At 42.4% G+C, this 19,051-nt stretch overlaps 1 protein-coding gene across 1 annotated transcript in view; it reads left to right on the plus strand.

The window, feature by feature from the left end:
• The window catches only part of MB21D2 (Mab-21 domain containing 2), a 129,594-nt gene extending 111,884 nt beyond the window's left edge, over positions 1-17,710 (plus strand). Inside the window, exon 2 of the mRNA XM_069557611.1 lies at positions 14,660-17,710. Within this exon, the coding sequence (XP_069413712.1) occupies positions 14,660-15,924 (1,265 nt within the window). The 3' untranslated portion in view covers positions 15,925-17,710. The remainder of the gene's footprint in view (positions 1-14,659) is intronic.
• The last annotated feature ends 1,341 nt before the right edge of the window (positions 17,711-19,051 follow it).

Consider the following 19,051-nt stretch of genomic DNA (forward strand, 5'->3'; position numbering starts at 1 on the left):
GGAGAAGGCAATGGCAGTCACTCTGGTATTCTTGCTTGGAAAGTCCTATGAACAGAGGAGCCTGGCAGGCTACAGTCCATGGGGTCACAAAGAGTCAGACATGACTGAGTGACTGAGCACATGAATGGACTGAAGGCAGGTTTAGAAAAATCAGTTTCCTATTGGGCTCCTGAAATTTTTGAGTGTGTTTGTTTGTAGTCAGAATGAAACAGTTTTACATGACGAGCAGTGCCTTAAACTTCATAATGTCAAAAACTTCCCTCCGCCTTCTGTCTCCCTTATTCCTAGCCCCTGAAGCTTTATACATGGTTTCTTTCTTTATTTCATCCCAGGTGCCAGCAGTGAGAGCTGAAACTGTACTTTGCAACAAGGTCTGCAGGGTACTCTTAAGAATCAGTTGACAGCCATATTGCCTGCCCAGACAAAGCATCTTTCAGTCTGGGCTCCTCCTAGGTGGAAACTGTCAGCTCCTGAATAACCGCATTTCCTTTGGGAGGCCGAAAGACAGAAGTTTTGAGTGGCTGAGGGCAAATAGGTCTCAGGGTGGTGCATTCAGTTCAGTTCAGTCGCTCATAGTCTTATCAAGTCTTGTAATTTAGTCAATAAGTCGTGTCCGACTCTGTGACCCCATGGAATGTGGCCTGCCAAACTCCTTCTCTGTCCATGGGATTTCCCAGGCCAGAATACTGGAGTGGGTTGCTGTTTCCTTCTTCAGGGGATCTTCCTGACTCAGGGATCGAATCCGAGTCTCCTGCATTGGCAGGCAGAGTCTTTATCACTGAGCCACCAGGGAAACTCACATCAAGCCTTAGTCCCTTGCTTAAGCCTCTGTCTCCCCAGAGCTTTCATTGAGGGTGTGTGTGTGTGTGTGTGTGTGTGTGTGTGTGTGTGTGTTAGTAGCTCAGCCGTGTCTGACTCTTTGCAACCCCATGGACTGTACCCCACAAGGCTCCTCTGTCCATGGGATTCTCTAGGCAAGAATTCTGGAGTAAATTGCCATTCCCTTCTCCAGGGCATCTTTCTGACCCAGGGGCTGAACTGGGGTCTCCCAGTTTGAAGGCAAATTCTTTACTATCTGGGCCACCAGGGACTTGGTTCCAGAAACTCTTAGCAAATGAACAGAGTGTTGGTGCCATCTCCTGGCAGTTGTTGGAAATTGCTTTGTAAGAGACTCCATTTATTTCCCTGGTCTGTTCTTGGGCATCAAAGGAAAGATGCACTGTTATAATCTTTTTTTAAAAAAATCAGGTGTTAAATTATGGTCTTAGGTCACCTTTTTTATCTTTTAGCTTTTCTTTTAGTCTTCGACTAAGATCATTGGCTGAAAATTGGTGCTTTGGAGAGTGTCCTAGAGTTAAATTATTCTCGGAGAACAAGAGGAGATGCCTTTAGGTTGCCACGTAGTTTATGGTCAGCTTATTCATAGGCTCCTAGTTTCTCACTTCTTCTCTTTAGAGTATGTAACAGGAGTCCCTTGGTTGCAGATTTAGTAGCTCTGGAGTGTCTCTTCATGTCTGGAAAAGCGTCAGATTGACATCTCTATCCGAGTATATGTGCTAAAGTGCTTCAGTCATGTCCAACTCTTTGCAGCTCTATGTACTGTAGCCCACCAGGCTTCTCTGTCCATGGATTTCCCGGGCAAGAATACTGGAGTGGGTTGCCATCTCCTCCAGGGCATCTTCCCAACCCAGGGATCAAACCCACATCTCTTATGTCTCCCGGATTGTCAGGCGGGTTCTCCTTCACAACTGCCGCCACCTCGGAAGCCCCTCCAAGTATATCAGTCTGAAAATTTTCACCCCGAAGGATTCCAGTAAACTCGCAATGTAGTGGCTTACTTGCGAGATGATAGTAAGAAGCGTGAGGGAGCAAGGAGAGCAGTTGACAAAGGGAGAAGAGCCAATTAAGGGGCTGTTGGTGAGCAGATTCATCTCGTGGGACCCTCTGGGAAGCTGTGTCGTGCTCATCTTAGAACTGTCCCACCACAGTCTGGGAAAGTTGGGGCATTTGTCTGCTGATTCATCTGCCCGCCACTGGTGTCTGTGTGAACTCCCCTGTGCCTCCCCAGTGGTGCCGAGCAGAGATGACCCTCTGGCCGAGGAGCAGAACCACTGACCTTGGGGAGGGCAGCTGCCATCTTGTAGGAAATCACCTACCATGCCTGCAGGGTAGGGATGGCATCAACAAGCGCTCACACACACACACACACACACACACACACACACACACACACGGATATTCACACATATTAGGAAAAACAGTAAAATCGGTGAAGTCAATAATAGTAATAAGAAGTAGTTATTTTAAATCTTCTTTAGATGTAAAAATGGTTACAGTTCTAAGATTTTGTCAGACAAATATCTTGAAGTGTTTATGAATGAAATGAATATATCTCGGCTTTACTTTTAAGAATTACAGCCCAAAAATGGAGGGATAAATGAAACAAAGAATGGCAAAAGTAATTGTTGAAACTGAGTAGTGGTCCATGGCGATTCATTATACTATTATCTCTAACAATTTGGTATGTTTGAAAATTTCCAAAGTAAATAAAATTTGAGACAGGAGTTATGCTAGCCAATGACAGATTTGAAATCCTTTGCTGGATCTTGTTTATATAAATTGCAATCATTTTTGAGCTAATGTAGCAATTCTGAGTGTGTCGTGTAGACCATAGCTAGAAGGTGAAGGTGTTAGTCCCCTAGTCGTTTCCAACTCTTTGTGACCCCATGGATTGTAGCCCACTAGGCTTCTCCATGGGATTTCCCAAGCAAGAATACCAGAGTGGGTTACCATTCCCTTCTCTAGGGGATCTTCCCAACCTAAGGATTGAACCCGGGTCTTCTGCCTTGCAGACAGGTTCTTTACTGTCTAAGCCACTAGTAGAGCTTCTTTTTAATCAACAGTGATGTATTTCCTCAGGCTGGGTCACAAGGGGACTATCTCTTGCTGCAGACTCAAGGATAACACTTGTGTTGTTTTGGTTTGATTTATTTTTTTTCCAATGAAAAGATACAGAATTCTTCATGCTTACTTCCCCATGGTTCAGCATATCTGAGCTGAATTTTGCACAGAGGAAGAAAGTAATGGTGGTAGATACTATTATGTCCACAAAGGAGAAAAAAAAAAAACAAACTATCTTGCTTCAGAACTCAGTAAGAACTTCTGGCTTTGCGGTCAGTATGTCCTTTGGTAATAATGCTCTTGACCACTCTCTGTCTCTTTAATCTGGTAGTAAAAACTTGGGGGATATGACTTTAAAATTTAAGCTTCGCTATTGGATTAAAGTAAGCAAATTAAGCTATGCACTTGAATATATAGGAACATTTTCAGAGATTGTCTTGAGGGGCTGAAAGAATCCCAAGGATGCCTTTGGAATTAAAACACTTGTGGCATGCTCGTTTAGAACCGTCAAAGAGTCAGGTCTGCAGCGCACATGTGTGTGCTCGCATTGCTGTGTGTCACGGCACCAGATGTTCACTTAAAAAAGTCATTTGTGATCATGTCTTTCCTGTAATCCTTGACCCATTTTGCTCATAATACTTCATTCCCCAGGGGTGGCTAAAATAAGCTTTTAATCTGCTTTAAAAATCATTTCCTCAAAAATAGAATTTATTTTTGGAGAGAGAAAGAAGCTTCCACTAACTGTTTCTTGTAATGTTTTAAAGGTCCATAGACATTAAATATTTACTCTCTCAAGAGAGCCCATTTAAGACTGGAAAGCATCATGGGATAGTGAAAAGAGTATGATAACAACCTGAATTTTCATCCCAGCTCAGTTTTTATGGCAATGGACAGTTCATTCAACTGTTAGTTATCTTGATTTCCTCATCTGTAAAATGGGGACAAGATGACCTACTTGAAAGTGCCAAGAGGACAGAAGAAAATGACACAGGTGAGACGTTCAGTCTGTGCCTTAATGCATAGCAGAGCCAATCAGTGTTAGTGCCCTTCTCAGAGAGCCCTCTACATGAGATGTACATACTTTGAGAATGTGCTTTGTAAAGCCAGTCCTTCTTTTGCTGTGATGTGTTATTGCTAGTATGGAGATCTCTTATTAAAACTGGCAAGTTGGTTGGAGGGTGGGACAGCAGCTGGGCTGCAGATTAGAAATGACAGAGTAACACAGATGAGAGAGAAGAGCCTCCTGTGTTGGAACACAGGATTTGCCTGGATTTCTTCTTGTGCCTATCCTGGAGCCCACATTGGATGGTCATATGTGGCTACACGAGTCTGTGTTACAGTTGTCTGCCTTCAGCAGTAGGCTTTGGTGATGGGCAGCCACCTTGGCAGACATCTGTACTCAGGCTCTATCACATGTTAGTATTTTTAGTCTTCACCCCTGCTGAAGATGCTGATTGGTTATTTCTTGGAACAGGAAGTTCACTCTCGCTGTAGGCAGCCTTGTTGGAAAATTATACCAGATAGATGAGTTTTCCATTTATAGATTAGACTGCTTAGTGGAATTATAAAGTTCATTTCTTCTTTACCAGGACAACTCATCACATATTTAAAGGTATATCTCATGGTCTTCTTGAATTTTCCATTCTCCAGGATAAGCAGTTTGCCCTTCTCCTCCTCCACTGTGTATTGGCTAGGACCTTTATTCACTTCTTTCAAAGTTATTATCTCAGCTTGTAATTATATGTTCATTAGAGTGTGTGATTATTTGATTAGTGTGGGAGCTGTTTGTGCTGCTTATCAGGTATTTCTGTCTCTCTGCTTTCCTTGGATGAGGTAGAACTGCAGTTTCTTCCCTGGGGTTGGTTGGGACTAGTTTTGGCCAGTGATGTGTGAATGAAAGTGATAGACGTCATTCCCAGGCCAAAGCATATAGCTGCCGGAAAGAGATCTTCCAGGGCTTCCTTTTCCTTCAGTAAAGAGTCTGTGAGGTTCTAGATGAGGGTTACTCTATCCGTCTGGATCCTGGATGAAGGAAAGAAGAGCCCCAGCCAGCAACCCCTGCTGGTCATGTGGCGTGAATGAAAAATAAGACTTTGCGGTTTGACATCTGAGTTTTAGCTTCATCGTAATCTCGTCTCTCCTGATCGAAGCAATTGTATCTGGCTTTCTCACTCCATGATAAGGATCATGCAGTGGGGACTGTGGGCTTCTCTTGAGTTTTCAATATCTGACAGAGTACTAGCCCAGAGGAGGCACCAATACCTATGGGTCACATGCATGAATAAATCAAATCTGAGTTTTGAATCCTGCTTCCATCCTTGCAATTTACCGGACTTGGCTTCCTTCATTATTCCTCTTCTAAAATAAGAGACTCTACCCGTGCCTATCAAACCCAGCTTTCCAGTTTCAGGGTCATAAAGCAGTTTGCATATACACCCCCAAGTGAGGAAGGAATACAGGCCAGACTCAGCTGTCACAGGCAGAGACAAAAGAGGATTGGTTGTTGTTGTCATTGCTCAGTCGCTGAGTTGCGTCCGGCCCTTTGTGACCCCATGGACTGCAGCACGCCAGGCTTCCCTGTCTTTCACCATCTCCCGGAGCTTGCTGAAACTCATGTTCATTGAAACTCATGTGCCATACAGCCATCTCTGTCGTCCCCTTCTCCTCCTGCCTTCAGTCTACGAGGGAGGATACGTTTAACTTAATCCTGAACATCTCCATTAGAAGTTTCTTGCTTCTTCTGAAGACCAGGAGAGAGGCAGTCTGGTCATTGCTGATATATTTCTGTAGCCTTGTTTAGCTTTATGATACCATATTGGCATCACTCTTGCTTTTCATTTGCTACTGTTTTTACCTTTCAAGAATGAGCCTCCTTAAATGATCACTCCTTTTGTAAATTAAAACCTAGCTTTCCTGCCCCGTTGTAGCTGTGGGAGGCTGCTAGGTGGCGCTAATGAGACGCTGTCCTTTGAGTCTTGTCAGTATAAGTCTTGCTTGGTAGAAATGATGAGGTTTTTTAACTATCCCAAGAAGTTAAAAGGAGGAAAAGGGCAAGACTTATTAGATGGGAAAAATATATTGATAATGTGGGCACATCTCCAGAAGCTTCTATTTATAGATTGCCACATAAGAACCAGACCACATACTAAGTAATTTGGTGTGTATTTTCTTGTTTTATCCTCCTGGCCACCAAACAAGCTTTTAGTTGCTATTCTCCCATTTCACAGAAGGGAACTGAGGCCCAGAGTGTTTCATTAGGTTGGTCCTCGATGACTAGTACTTGAACCAGGTCTAACCCATGTTCATTCTATTCAGAATAGTTTAGTAAGCTTTGCCAACATCCACAAACTTTTAGAACTTGAATTTTAATTTTTAAGAAAGATTAAAGAGGCTTTTACTTTTTTCCCCTACCTAATCTTTGATTTTATAGAGATGTGCTGATAATATTTCCTAGTACGTTATATGGCCAATACCATGATTCTCAAGTTGTGGTTGATGCAATAGTCAAGTTGACTGAACCAAAGAGTACACCCAGTACGCAGTTGCCCACCCATCCCAAAGTCTGTATTAGCCCCTGCAGCAATAAAACCTTGACCGCGGGAGCTATAGACGAGGGAGTGTGACAGCATCTTTCATTTACTGACCCTCTTTGCCCATTACTGTGCCAAGTGCTGTATGCTGTTGTCTTGTTAAGGAGGGACAGTAAGTTGTGAATACAGCCACTGTGATTATAGGTACAGAAAGTGCTAAGGTAAGAATTCAAATCAAGGTCCTGTAGGGTTGTGTAGATTGTTCATTTTACAGGACGTTTGTTCTGACGAAGCAAGAAAGGGCTGGAATCCCGCTTACCCCCACATGCCAGTCTGTGCACCATGCTGCCCCATGGCAGCCGCCAGAGGAGGCATCCCTGGACCAGCTTCAGTCTAGGCGCAGGGAGGAAAGGATGCTGGAGGAAAGGCTGCTCCACTCACGTCCTTTCATCTCACGTACTTTGTAGGCCTTCACGTGCTCAGATCCTTGAGATAGATTATCAGCTCTGTGGGACAGGAATTGTTTGGCTAATCCAGTTTTATAGGTAGTGGAGAAAGGGAAGAATTTATGGGGAGAATGAACTAAATACTATGTGCTTGCATGTGTGCTAAGCTGCTTTGGTCATGTCTGACTCTTTATGACCCTAGGGACTGTAGGCTCCTCTGTCCTTGGGACTCTCCAGGCAGGAATGATGGAACAGGTTGCCATGACCTCCTCCAGGGGATCTTCCAGATCCCAGGGATCGAACCTATGTCTCTTACGTCTCCCACGTTGACAGGTGGGCTCTTTACCACTAGCACCACCTGGAAAGCCCGCTATGTGCTTAGATATTTCATATCAATCCTAGAAGTGCAGTTTTCTTTGTTCATTTTGAATAGATGAGGAATTGGAAACTCAGAGAATTTAAATAATTTGTCAGCCTTACTTAAGTAATAAATGACAAACCCAGGATTCAAACTCAAGCCTGTCTTGCTCTAATTCCAATGTTTTTGCAGACATTATTAGTCTTAAGATGGGAAAAGATCAAGGAAGACTTCTTTGAGGAGACATCTTTCAAATCAGCCCTATTACTATATATATTTAGTCAATAGGTTATTACCATCCATGATTTAATCAGTTCTCTAAAAGGTTTAAAGAAAATCACATGCAGTTGGGGACTTTGCTGGCAGTCAGTGGTTAAGACTCTGCACTTCCAATATAGGGTGCGAGTTCAATTCCTGGTCAGGGAACCAAGGTCCCAGATATTTAGCCACACAGCATGGCTAAAAACAAATAAAAAATAAAAATTGTATGCAGTTGTCTCAGAGTTATGCCAAATAAAACAGACTCTCTGATTTATATTAATAAAACATATAGTTGTTACTATTAGTGATCACTCAGCAGATTATTGACAACCGGGAAGCTCCGTTGGTGTCTCACTTCTATATTTCCTGTGTTTCATAGTGTATTTATTTGGGAAAAATGAGTAGCTTCTTGTAAGACAAATCAGGTGCATTCTTCCTTCTGATAAATGCGGATGATCCGTCATGATCTGCTGCCTGTCAAGGTCACACTAAAGCTTTGAGCAGCAGAAGTGCAAAGCTGGCATTTTGCCTTGAGACCTCTGCTGCTTCCCTTCCCAGCCAGTTTGCATTCATGTCAGGTCGGGTATTGTCACAGGGAGAATGGTGTGCGCGTGCCACTCTGACCTTCGCCACCACTGTGGGAATAAGACAGTCCTGTTATCCTGTCCCTCGGGCTCTGTGACCTTGAATGAATTATTTCTCTTCTCTGAACTTAAGTGTTTCACATATGAAGTGAGGGACATCGTATAGATCATTTCTATCTGTGAATAAACAAAATGCAAAAACTTTCCTCAAATTGAAGTCATTAAAAATCCCAAAGATTGGTGACTTTTTAAGAGCACGGCCGTGCCCACTTCTCAGAATGCAGCTCAGACAATCAAGCTTGACAAAAATATTTCAAGCATAAATTATTATGTTCTTACAGAAGGTTTTATATTATTTATTAACAGCTGAGACTGCTTCCCTAGAGAATGTATCAGAGTCATAAAAGGACTTTGTCAAATTTATCCCATTCTGTACCCTTCCTACTATTAAGGATCAGTGCCATAAAGGCACTGTTATTGATATTTCATATAAGTTGAGGTGAAAAGGTAATAGTATTTTTATGAAACAGTGAATACTATTGAGATATTCAGGTCTTTTTTATCTACATAGAAATCTTTTTTATATTCATAATCAAAGATATAGAGAGAGGTAAAAGGTATTTTGTAGCTTTAATTGCAAGACATAAAAGTTTTACCTCTTTCATAGATCTTTATCTCCTCACCACAGTTAGGAATTCTTTTTTTTAAAAGGAATCTATACAAGTACTGGGCTTCCCTGGTGGCTCAGATGGTAAAGCATCTGTCTGCAATGCAGGAGACACGGGTTTGATCCCTGGGTCAGGAAGATCCCCTGGAGAAGGAAATGGTAGCCCACTCTTGCCTGGAAAATCTCATGGACAGAGGAGCCTGATAGGCTACAGCCCATGGGGTCGCAAAGAGTTGGACATGACTGAGTGATGTCACTTTCACTTTCTCATACAAGTACGAATTTCACTCATCTGCTTACTAGTTGGGTTCTCATATATGCACGCCACTGAAGCTGTGAAGATGGAAAAAGACAAATGGCACTTAGTTCTTGTGTCAACCATCCAGTATTATATGTTTGTGATGGAAGTTAATTTGAATTCAACAGAATGTGGAAAAGTTTTATTCACTGGAATATAAGGGAGTCTGAGGCAGCGTTCCATTTTTCACTTGATGTTGTAAAGCAAAGAACTTAAGAGGATGACAGGAACTCAGTCCTTAAACTTTGGGACCCAGTGCCTAAAACGGTAATATTAAGGTCCTCTTAAGTAGAAACTATGAAATAAGTTGAAATCAATTACGGAAAGGGAGGCTGGGAGGCCGTTTCACTTTGCTTTTAAGAGCAAACGTATGCCAATGCTTCCCTGTAAAGAAGAGACCCACCCAGGGGAATAAGCTCTTTCTCCATCCCTCTTTTTCTCTGCTGCTAACAAGCCCAGTGGTATATGTTCAATCTCTCTTTTGTTCTCACTCACGGTTTTGGATAATTTACTAATAGCTACACAGTCAGAGACACTTGATATCACAAAAATATCCTGTAATTATACAGAAATCCTTGGATCAGTTCAGAGATGGCATTTGTTGAAACTAATGCCTGCAGCCAAAGTGTACAGTAGAATTTTTTTTTTCCCTCTCAGCCCCTGGCTGTGTTTTCGTTGCCTGGCAACCCATCTGGGATGATAGCTGATATCAGCTGATTTTCACTTATACTTAGCCCAGGAAAGTTTTCAAGGAGGGCATTTGAGTTTGTATAGTGCTGGGGAAGGCTCCAATTTGTGCTACCAAATAATTTGTACAACTGCAGACTAATGGGCTCAGGCAGGCTAAATGTAAATGTGGAGGTCTCGGGGGATCAGCTTCCGGAACAGTGTGGCCTTTGGGACTTTGTTTCTGACTCCTAAGAGCTTAGCAAATGAGCTTCAGCTATATTCTCGCTACTGCTCAAGTTCTCACTTCCCTTTTTAAAGAAATAAGAAATGTTCAACATTATTCTAATTCATGAATATCCAAATTTAGGCAAATACATTATATGGCTATTCTGAAAGAAGGGTCAACATTTTAGGTACGTAAGCAACAACTGGGAGGAAAAAGGAATATTCTAGTGTACACACTAACAAGCTGGCTTAAAACTCATTATTCAAAAAACGAAGATCATGGCATCCGGTCCTATCGCTTCATGGCAAATAGGTGGGGAAATAATGGAAACAGGGACAGACTTTATTGTCTTGGGTCCAGAATCACCGGTGACTAGGTAGACGGTGACTATAGCCATGAAATTAAAAGATGCTTGCTCCTTGGAAGAACAGAAACGACAAACCTAGACAGCGTATTAAAAAGCAGAGACATTACTTTGCCTACAAAGGTCTGTATTGTCAAAGTTATGGTTTCTACAGTAGTCATATATGGGTGTGAGGGCTGAACAATAAAAAAGGCTGAGCACCAAAAAACTGATGCTTTTGAACTGTGGTGCTGGAGAAGACTCTTGAGAGTACGTTGGACAGCAAGATCAAACGAGTCAGTCCTAAAGGAAATCAACCCTGAATATTCATTGGAAGGACTGGTGCTGAAGCTGAAGCTCTAATACTTTGGCCACCTGATGTTAAGAGCCAACTCATTGGAAAAGGCCCTGATGCTTGGAAAGATTGAAGGCAGATAGATGATAGTGGATGAGAGGATTGGTTGGGATCATAAACTCGATGGACATGAGTTTGAGCAAACTCCAGGAGATGGTAAAGGGCAGGGAAGCCTGGCCTGCTGCAGTCCATGGGGTCACCACGAGTTGGAGACAACTGAGTGAATACCCCCACCACTAAGTGAAAATGTGTTAAAACTTCTTTAATCCAGCAGAGGGCAGAAGGGAATTTTAGCTTGTTTTCCTCACCTGTAACTATTGGAACAAAATTGTGGCAGTCCAAGTAAAGTTCAGTGACGGGTTTGTAAACAAATTATCCCCAGCCCATTACTGCACATGTTATTCTGGTTGTGTAGACAGATCCTGGACAGTGTGCTCAGAGCCAGCTGGATCCTGCCTAGGACCAAAGGATGTATAGAATTTTGTGCAGTGTCCCTATAACAGTGCTACTAATCAATTTAGATCTTCTTACTAATTGCTGTAACCAAGCAGGACCCCATGGGGCCTTCCCCCATATCCTCACCTTTATCTCCTTTCTAAAGTACCTAGATCGGAGAAGGCAATGACACCCCACTCCAGTACTCTTGCCTGGAGAATCCCATGGACAGAGGAGCCTGGTAGGCTGCAGTCCCTGGGGTCGCTAGAGTGGGACACAACTGAGCGACTTCACTTTCACTTTTCACTTTCATGCATTGGAGAAGGAAATGGCAACCCACTCCAGTGTTCTTGCCTGGAAAATCCCAGGGACAGTGGAGCCTGGTGGGTTGCCGTCCATGGGGTCGCACAGAGTGGGACACGACTGAAGCGACTTAGCAGCAGCAGCAAAGTACCTAGATAATAGTACTTGATACACATTTGCAAATGTATAAAACCTCTCCCCCTCCAACAAATGGAAAGTGTTAACCACTTAATCACCAGGAACACACAAGCCCCAAGGCCTTTTGGAGCCGAAGGACTGATAAAGTCAACCCCTGTAATACCACCTTGTTCCCTCAGCATCAGCCAGTCAGAGAAATGCACAAGCTGATCACATATCCTGCAACAGCCCCCTCCAACCCCCCAAGCCCTGTCCTTCACTTGGCTTATAAACATGCTTTGCTGAAAACTTTCAGGGAGCTTCTGGCTTCTTATGGCATAAGCCACCTTGTCTCTTTGCAGGGCCCTGAAGTAAACCTTTCTCTCTTTCAGACTCCAACATTTCAGTTTCTTTGGCTTCATTGTGCTTCAGGCACATGAGCTTGCATTAACATTGCAACCCAGCATGTCAGAGTTTTCCCCATGTATATTTGTGGCACTCCAAATGCTAGAGTGAAACAATATATGAAATAATGAGTAAATTATTTCAATATCAAATGTTTCTTTTTTTTAAATTGGAGGATAATTGCTTTACAGTGTTGAAATGTTTCTTTTTGACAGTATCTGTACCTCCATGTGAGTCTGTAAAATAGTGAAAATGATTTTCAGCACCTACCTGGAATTCTGAAAGTTCAATCCTATCTTTTTAGAACTACTGCTAAAACTTGGGGTGGTAGTAGTTATTACTTTGTCAAGGTGAGATTAATACTGAAATATGAGAAGTGAGATAAACATCTTTGTCTTGGTGTTTATGATAACTTTCAACTCTGGTGGCTGTCTGACCTTTAAAAACCACTTTTAGAAGGAAAATAAATTGTTCAGTGCTGATTTGTAGTGAAGATTGCTTGGGTTAGTATGTAGCATTTTAGATTGGGTTCCTCATGAAGTAGCCCCCTAAGATGGAGTTAGAATATTTATAAAGAAGCACCCTGGGGACCTGCACCAGTGGAAGGGAGGGAAAAGAAGCAGGATCAGGTGGAGGGTGAAGTCAGGTGTCCTTGTAGGTACAGTGACAGGACAGCCTCAGTTGATCCCACTGGGAACTCTGGATTCCAGTAACTTGTCAGAGTATCCTGTACTGGGGCACTTCCATACTGATTGCTTACAGTATGTGTACTGGTCACCCTAACCCCAACCACAGGATGTGATCTTGGTTGAGGTGGCTCTTTGCAGTAAGACTGCACTGACTTAAGGGACTGCACTGACAGCCCCAGTCCCTGAGACAAGAAATCCTTTATTGAAGAGGGATCCTGTTGCCATATCACAGCACAGAGAGTGTGCACAGTCTAAAAAAGTCAGGTACACTGAAGTCTCTCTGATGAATTGTTGCCTCTTTAATGCTGGATAATTTATTGACTGCTTTAAAAAGAAAGTGATCCTTTACTATTTGTTGTTTAGAAAATAGGATTTTAAAGATGAAAAGAGCACGTTTTTATAAATGAATGCCAAATTCTGAAATACAGTGATAATAGACACATATACATAGTTTATCTGCATTGGGATTGCCTTATGAATAAAAAACTGCCAATTAAAAGTAACTTCAGTGACTAACGGAATGATAGTGGGAAGTCATTCTTTTGATCTTTCAGGACAAGATATTAAATAAGTCATGGAGTGATGCTGATAGTTTGTCAGATAATGAAGCACAGGTAAATACATAATAAAAAGACAGGAGTCAGGAAAAGTGAATTTCTATTAAAATGTTATTCGTGGAAGAGTTGTTTCTGTCTTGCCTTTGGATAAGTACTTCATATCTAAGCCTACTAATTTCCTCAATTTTCTCCTTTGTCATTCAGTCACAGCTTCAGTCTGCCCACTGAGTGCAGACCTCTATTCCTGCTTAATACATATTTGAGAGATGGTTCTTACTTTCAAAGAACTCGTAGTATCATCCCCTAAAAGCACATTTGTTGTTTCACTACCAGTGTCATTAGAAAAATATACAATTTGGGAAGATATTAAGTTCATGGTGCAGGAGAGAAGTTTTTAAATTAATTTTTTTCTTAAAAGCCCCCGCGTTTTCATTGGCAATAAGTATTTCAGTTGTTTTCGTGAAGACAGCCTCAATTTGTTCAGTTTTTGAGAAAATGTCTATCATATACTAAAGTCTAAATACCCATAGTGTATCTGTAGTTCTTTAAATTAAAAGCGATGTTCCATGAATAAAGCAGCTAATTTATCCTCCAACTCAAACATGAGGGCTTTTCTTGAAGCACTTTTGTATTGATATTTAGTATGAGACAGGAGTATTTGCAGTTTCGTCATACAGAAAGGTGGTTTGAAATTTGAGACTGAAGAAAATGGATCCAATTTCCTTTTCTATTAAGGATTTTAAGTGAAACTGGATTATTAATTTTTTAATGCTAGTGCATGCCAACAATAAAGAATCCAGTGACTGTTGATACAGTTGGTGCCACTGTCTCGACTAATGCTAAGGCACCAGCAACTTTGCCCTCCTTTTCTTTTGTACCATCAAGTGTCAGCTCAAGTGTCAACACATTGAAAAAGGTCAGTAACTTACTAGGATTATTTTGAAGAGTCATGACCTCACTGCCCCCTGGAAGTATCCCACTTTCAGTGTCTACAGCTCCTCTTGTATAGAGAAATGTTTCAGCAGGAAGGCCTGGGGAAGGGTGACTGCTTTGGCAAGAAATGAAAGAGCCAGGCTTTATGTGATGACAGCAGAGATGGAGAACGGGGAGGGAGTGAGAAATATTGCAGAGGTTATACAGATAAGATTTGGCAGTAGAAAGGCAAGTAAGAGTTGAAATTTACTGAGGTTTTCAGCCTGAGCGACTGAAAGGGATGGCAATGCCAGTAACCAAGGTGATGACTAGGGAAGAGGAGCCATGGTTTATGATGGAAAATGATATTGCTTTCACTATGAGAGAAGAATCTGCAGAATTCTCCGTCTTTTGGAAAAGGATGGGTTCTAGCACTGATAAAAATGAACAAAGTACTCTTGGCTGGGCCCGTGCAGCAGCCTAAGATGTGGTTTTGTATTGATAACAAATAATGGCTCTTGGAAGCCCAGCATATTCTGTGCTGATGTATAAGACTCTTGTGTCTGTGCTCCCTGTAAGCGTGTTTTCTCTTTCTGTTTCTAGGAATGGTGCAAAAGCTGGACCAAAAACTGCCAGTGGCAAACGAGTATCTGCTGCTTTCTGGAGGAGTCCGAGAAGGCGTGGTAGACCTGGACTTGGATGAGCTTAATGTCTATGCCCGGGGGACCGACTATGATATGGACTTCACTCTCCTGGTGCCAGCCCTTAAGCTGCATGACCGTAATCAGCCTGTGACACTGGATATGCGCCACTCAGCCTTATGCCACTCTTGGCTGAGCCTTCGGCTTTTCGACGAGGGGACGATCAGTAAATGGAAAGACTGCTGCACCATCGTAGATCACATCAACGGTGCCACCAACTACTTTTTCTCTCCAACCAAAGTGGCCGACTGGTTCTATGACTCCATCAGCATTGTCCTCTCAGAGATACAGAAGAAACCCCAGAGAGGGATGCCAAAGGTGGAAAAAGTGGAAAAGAATGGGACCATCATCTCCATCATTCTGGGTGTGGGGAGCAGTCGCATGTTGTATGATATCGTCCCGGTGGTCTCCTTCAAAGGTTGGCCGGCAGTGGCCCAGAGCTGGCTGATGGAGAACCACTTTTGGGATGGCAAGATCACGGAGGAAGAAGTCATCAGTGGGTTTTACCTGGTACCAGCTTGCTCCTACAAAGGAAAGAAAGACAATGAGTGGCGGCTGTCCTTTGCCAGGAGTGAGGTGCAGTTGAAGAAGTGTATCTCCAGCAGCCTCATGCAGGCATACCAGGCCTGCAAAGCCATCATCATTAAACTCCTGTCCCGGCCCAAGGCTATCAGCCCCTACCACCTGCGGAGCATGATGCTCTGGGCCTGTGACAGACTTCCGGCCAACTACTTGGCCCAAGAAGACTATGCAGCCCACTTTTTGCTGGGCCTCATCGATGACCTACAACACTGTCTGGTCAACAAGATGTGTCCCAATTACTTCATCCCTCAGTGCAACATGCTGGAGCACCTGTCTGAGGAGACGGTCATGCTCCACGCGCGGAAGCTCTCCTCGGTCCGCTCAGACCCAGCAGAGCACTTGCGCACTGCCATCGAGCACGTCAAGGCAGCAAACCGGCTGACGCTGGAGCTCCAGAGGCGAGGGAGCACCACCAGCATCCCCTCCCCGCAGTCCGATGGAGGAGATCCCAACCAGCCCGATGACCGTCTGGCCAAAAAACTGCAGCAGCTAGTGACTGAGAATCCAGGAAAGTCCATCTCTGTCTTCATTAACCCTGATGATGTCACAAGGCCCCATTTCAGAATTGACGACAAATTTTTCTGAGCATTTTTGCTGCCTTTTGTTTTTTTGCTCTGGATCTAAAACTCTCATAATATGTAGTGTGGTTTGTGATGCCGTCTTTCGGTTTTGTTTTTTTTTTTTTTTACATATCCAGCCTGGATTGGATCTGTTAAGAACACATCTTAAGTTTCCTGGTTCTGCAGGATGGTGCAGACTCTGAAACAGTATATTACTATTTCATATTCTGCCTCTGATTTTGCTGTTTACTTTTTGTAGTTATTGTTTTGTTTTGGTGTTTGGTGCTTGTTTTTTTTTTTTTTTTTAAGGAGAACTTGAGCCATAGATGAAACGCCCATGAATTATCTCCCTTCTTTATGTGTCATACTTTGTGCAAAATTGTTAATGGGATTGGGGAATCTCTCTTCGTGATACTTCAGGATTCAATGTTTTGTTTTGCTTTTTTGTCTTTATTTTTTTAATGAGTGTTCATCACTGCAGATATTTGAAAATCATCTGAATCTGGAAACTGCCTGGTACGTTAGCTGGATTTGTCGATACTTTTTTCTACCAGTGGCCAGGGTAATTTCTCTCTCTCTGCCAAACAATGTAGACTTTGAAAGTGATGATGCTACAAATTATGTTTGGAGCAACTTCATTGAATGTAATTGTCCTCAAATCGGAACTTTGGATGGTTTGGAAGGGTGTCTTTGACAACTTTCCAAGTAGAATTAAGGTTTCCAAATGGTAGTTTTAGTGTGTGTAATTATTTGAAGCCTTATTTAAATCCTATTAATGAACATACCATTACAATTGTTATTTGCACTAATGAAATCTTTGCCATTGTCGGAGTTCCAATGCGTGTGTTTCAATATAAATTGACATCTACTGTTGAAATGCTATCATTTCTTCATTTAGCTCATTTCTCTTAATCAATAGTGATTCTTTGTGTTTGTTTAGTTCTCCTTTATGTGGGTTCCTATTTTGTTCTCTTTGAATTTCCTGGTTCCTATCTTACCGAGAGAAGTTTTTCAAGCTTTATACCTGCTGAGTGACTTTTATCTGAAGCTGGGGAAAATGTATGATTGATAAAGTAGTTGTCTTTGTATGTATAGTTGATCCTTGAACAACACAGGTTTAAACTGCGTGGATTCGCTTATATGCAGATTTTTTTTCACTAAATGTGTTAGTTGAATGTATGGGTTTGGAACCATGAATAGAAGGTCCACTATAAAGTTATATATGGATATTCAACCTCACAAGGTCAGTGTTCCTAACCCCCACATTATTCAAGGGTCAACCGTATTTCTTTTGACATTACAGGGTTAAGCTTTTTTTAGAGTCTCTTTGGTTCTTCTGAGAGTTTTGAGAAAAACTGGAAGGAAAAATGAATATTAATCCCCAAATAGAAGTTACCATGCCAATTCAAAAGCAGGTTTTGCCATAGAGCAGGAACCAGGAAATAACTGGGTGGAAGCCTTGGTGTAGAGGTGTCCTGTCTTTAAGAATGAAATTACTTGCCAGGTCTAGGTGCTGCAAGACACCGGCTCCCTGTTTTGGTATGGACTCATTTCAAACTGTAGTGTTTGGGAGGCCAGGGGCCTGCCCATCTCTCAAAGGATTACTGTGCTGTCTACTGTTGGAAAGGTCAAGCAACGCTTTGACCTTGAATGTCCAGTCTCACGGGGTAGATTTTGGCCAATTGAAATCAGGCATATGCAGTCTTGGTTTTTGCATGGGAATTATTGTAATGCTTATGAATGAAAATGAAAACATTCAACCATCTTAAATCAAACAAAAGTAATAATAAAAGAAACATACTGGCCTTGGAGTTTTGTTGTTATTTGTTAGTTTGTAACCTGGAAACTGTTTTCTTATTAGTAATACCCCTAGTAATTTTCAGTAGATATAGCCCTGGGCTTGCTGTTGTCTTTCAGGCCAGATGTCTACATAGTGAAAACCCAGTGTCCAGTCTTCCCTGTCTCCAATTTTCCTGTTGGTATCTACCTATCCTCCACGTAATCTATGTCCTTCTCGAGAAATAGCTTCATCCCCAGCTCTGGACATGCACCCTGATTGATGTAGGCCAATCAAGATAGCCATTTCCCTGACCACAGTCATTAGTTAGCGATTGGGCATACAATGCCATCTGTTCCATTCAGGGACGTGCTTGCAATTCTAGCTTTGTATGCTGGGGCAGCGACATGCACCCTGGCTGTGGAAGAGGAAGCACTCGGCTTTGCTATCAGTGCCATGAACCTAGGGCTCTTCAGTCAGACATTCTTAAGGGTGAGTAGAAAAGAGATGTAGTCTGGTACCTTTTCTTGTCTGAAACATAAGCAAATCACTGACTTCTGTCCTTCTGAAGCCCTGAAGATTGGTTAAAATAATCTGTTTCAAGTACAATATAAAATGGCTTAAGGCAGAGGTTATCAATTTAGTATTACAACTTCTTCTTTAGGTTGTGGGAATTTATGAGCTATAACTCAACAGGATTTCAATTCTCTGATGGGACCTGGTTTCACATATTTGAAGAATAAATTATTTTGGAATCTATGGCTTTCTTAGCTGAAGTGGAAGTAAGATGCAAGTAACGATTGGTTTCAGAGTGGATGGAGCCAAACAGGATCAGTCATTTTAAAAATAAAAACATCCCTGAAATTACTGTACAGAGTTATTTCCGGGAAAATGAGAGGCAGGTATATGTGGCTAATTTTACTTTCAGGCACAGTTGCTTCTGGGCCCAGTGAAGAGCCCCTAGCGACTGACCAACGCCTTGTAAACCACGCACACACTTGACAGCACCAAAGGAATTGGATGTTTCTTTAAGGTGTTTTGTAACACTTACCGGGAGGATTAAGCCCATTGTCTGGGCACAGGTGAGTATTGATTATTTGGTATCAGATCATTACCTTGCTGAGAAAAATTTCCTGACTTGGAGTTCAGCCTTGGACAGGATGGCCTGGCTGGGAAAGGGAGGCTGTGCTTGGCAGCAGCTGCTGTGTCAGGGGGCTTCAGGGCTGCTGCTCCAGAGCTTGGCGGTTGTCTTCAGGAAAGGCACTGAACTCCGATCTGCTAAGCTTGATCTCCAGAACCTCTTTATTTGAGTCGCCCAGGGACTACTTGTGTGGCTATTCTACCTCCCATCTGGTCATTATTGGGGGTTGAAGAA

Source organism: Ovis canadensis, chromosome 1 (genome assembly GCF_042477335.2).
Source record: "Ovis canadensis isolate MfBH-ARS-UI-01 breed Bighorn chromosome 1, ARS-UI_OviCan_v2, whole genome shotgun sequence".
Lineage (NCBI taxonomy): Eukaryota > Metazoa > Chordata > Mammalia > Artiodactyla > Bovidae > Ovis > Ovis canadensis.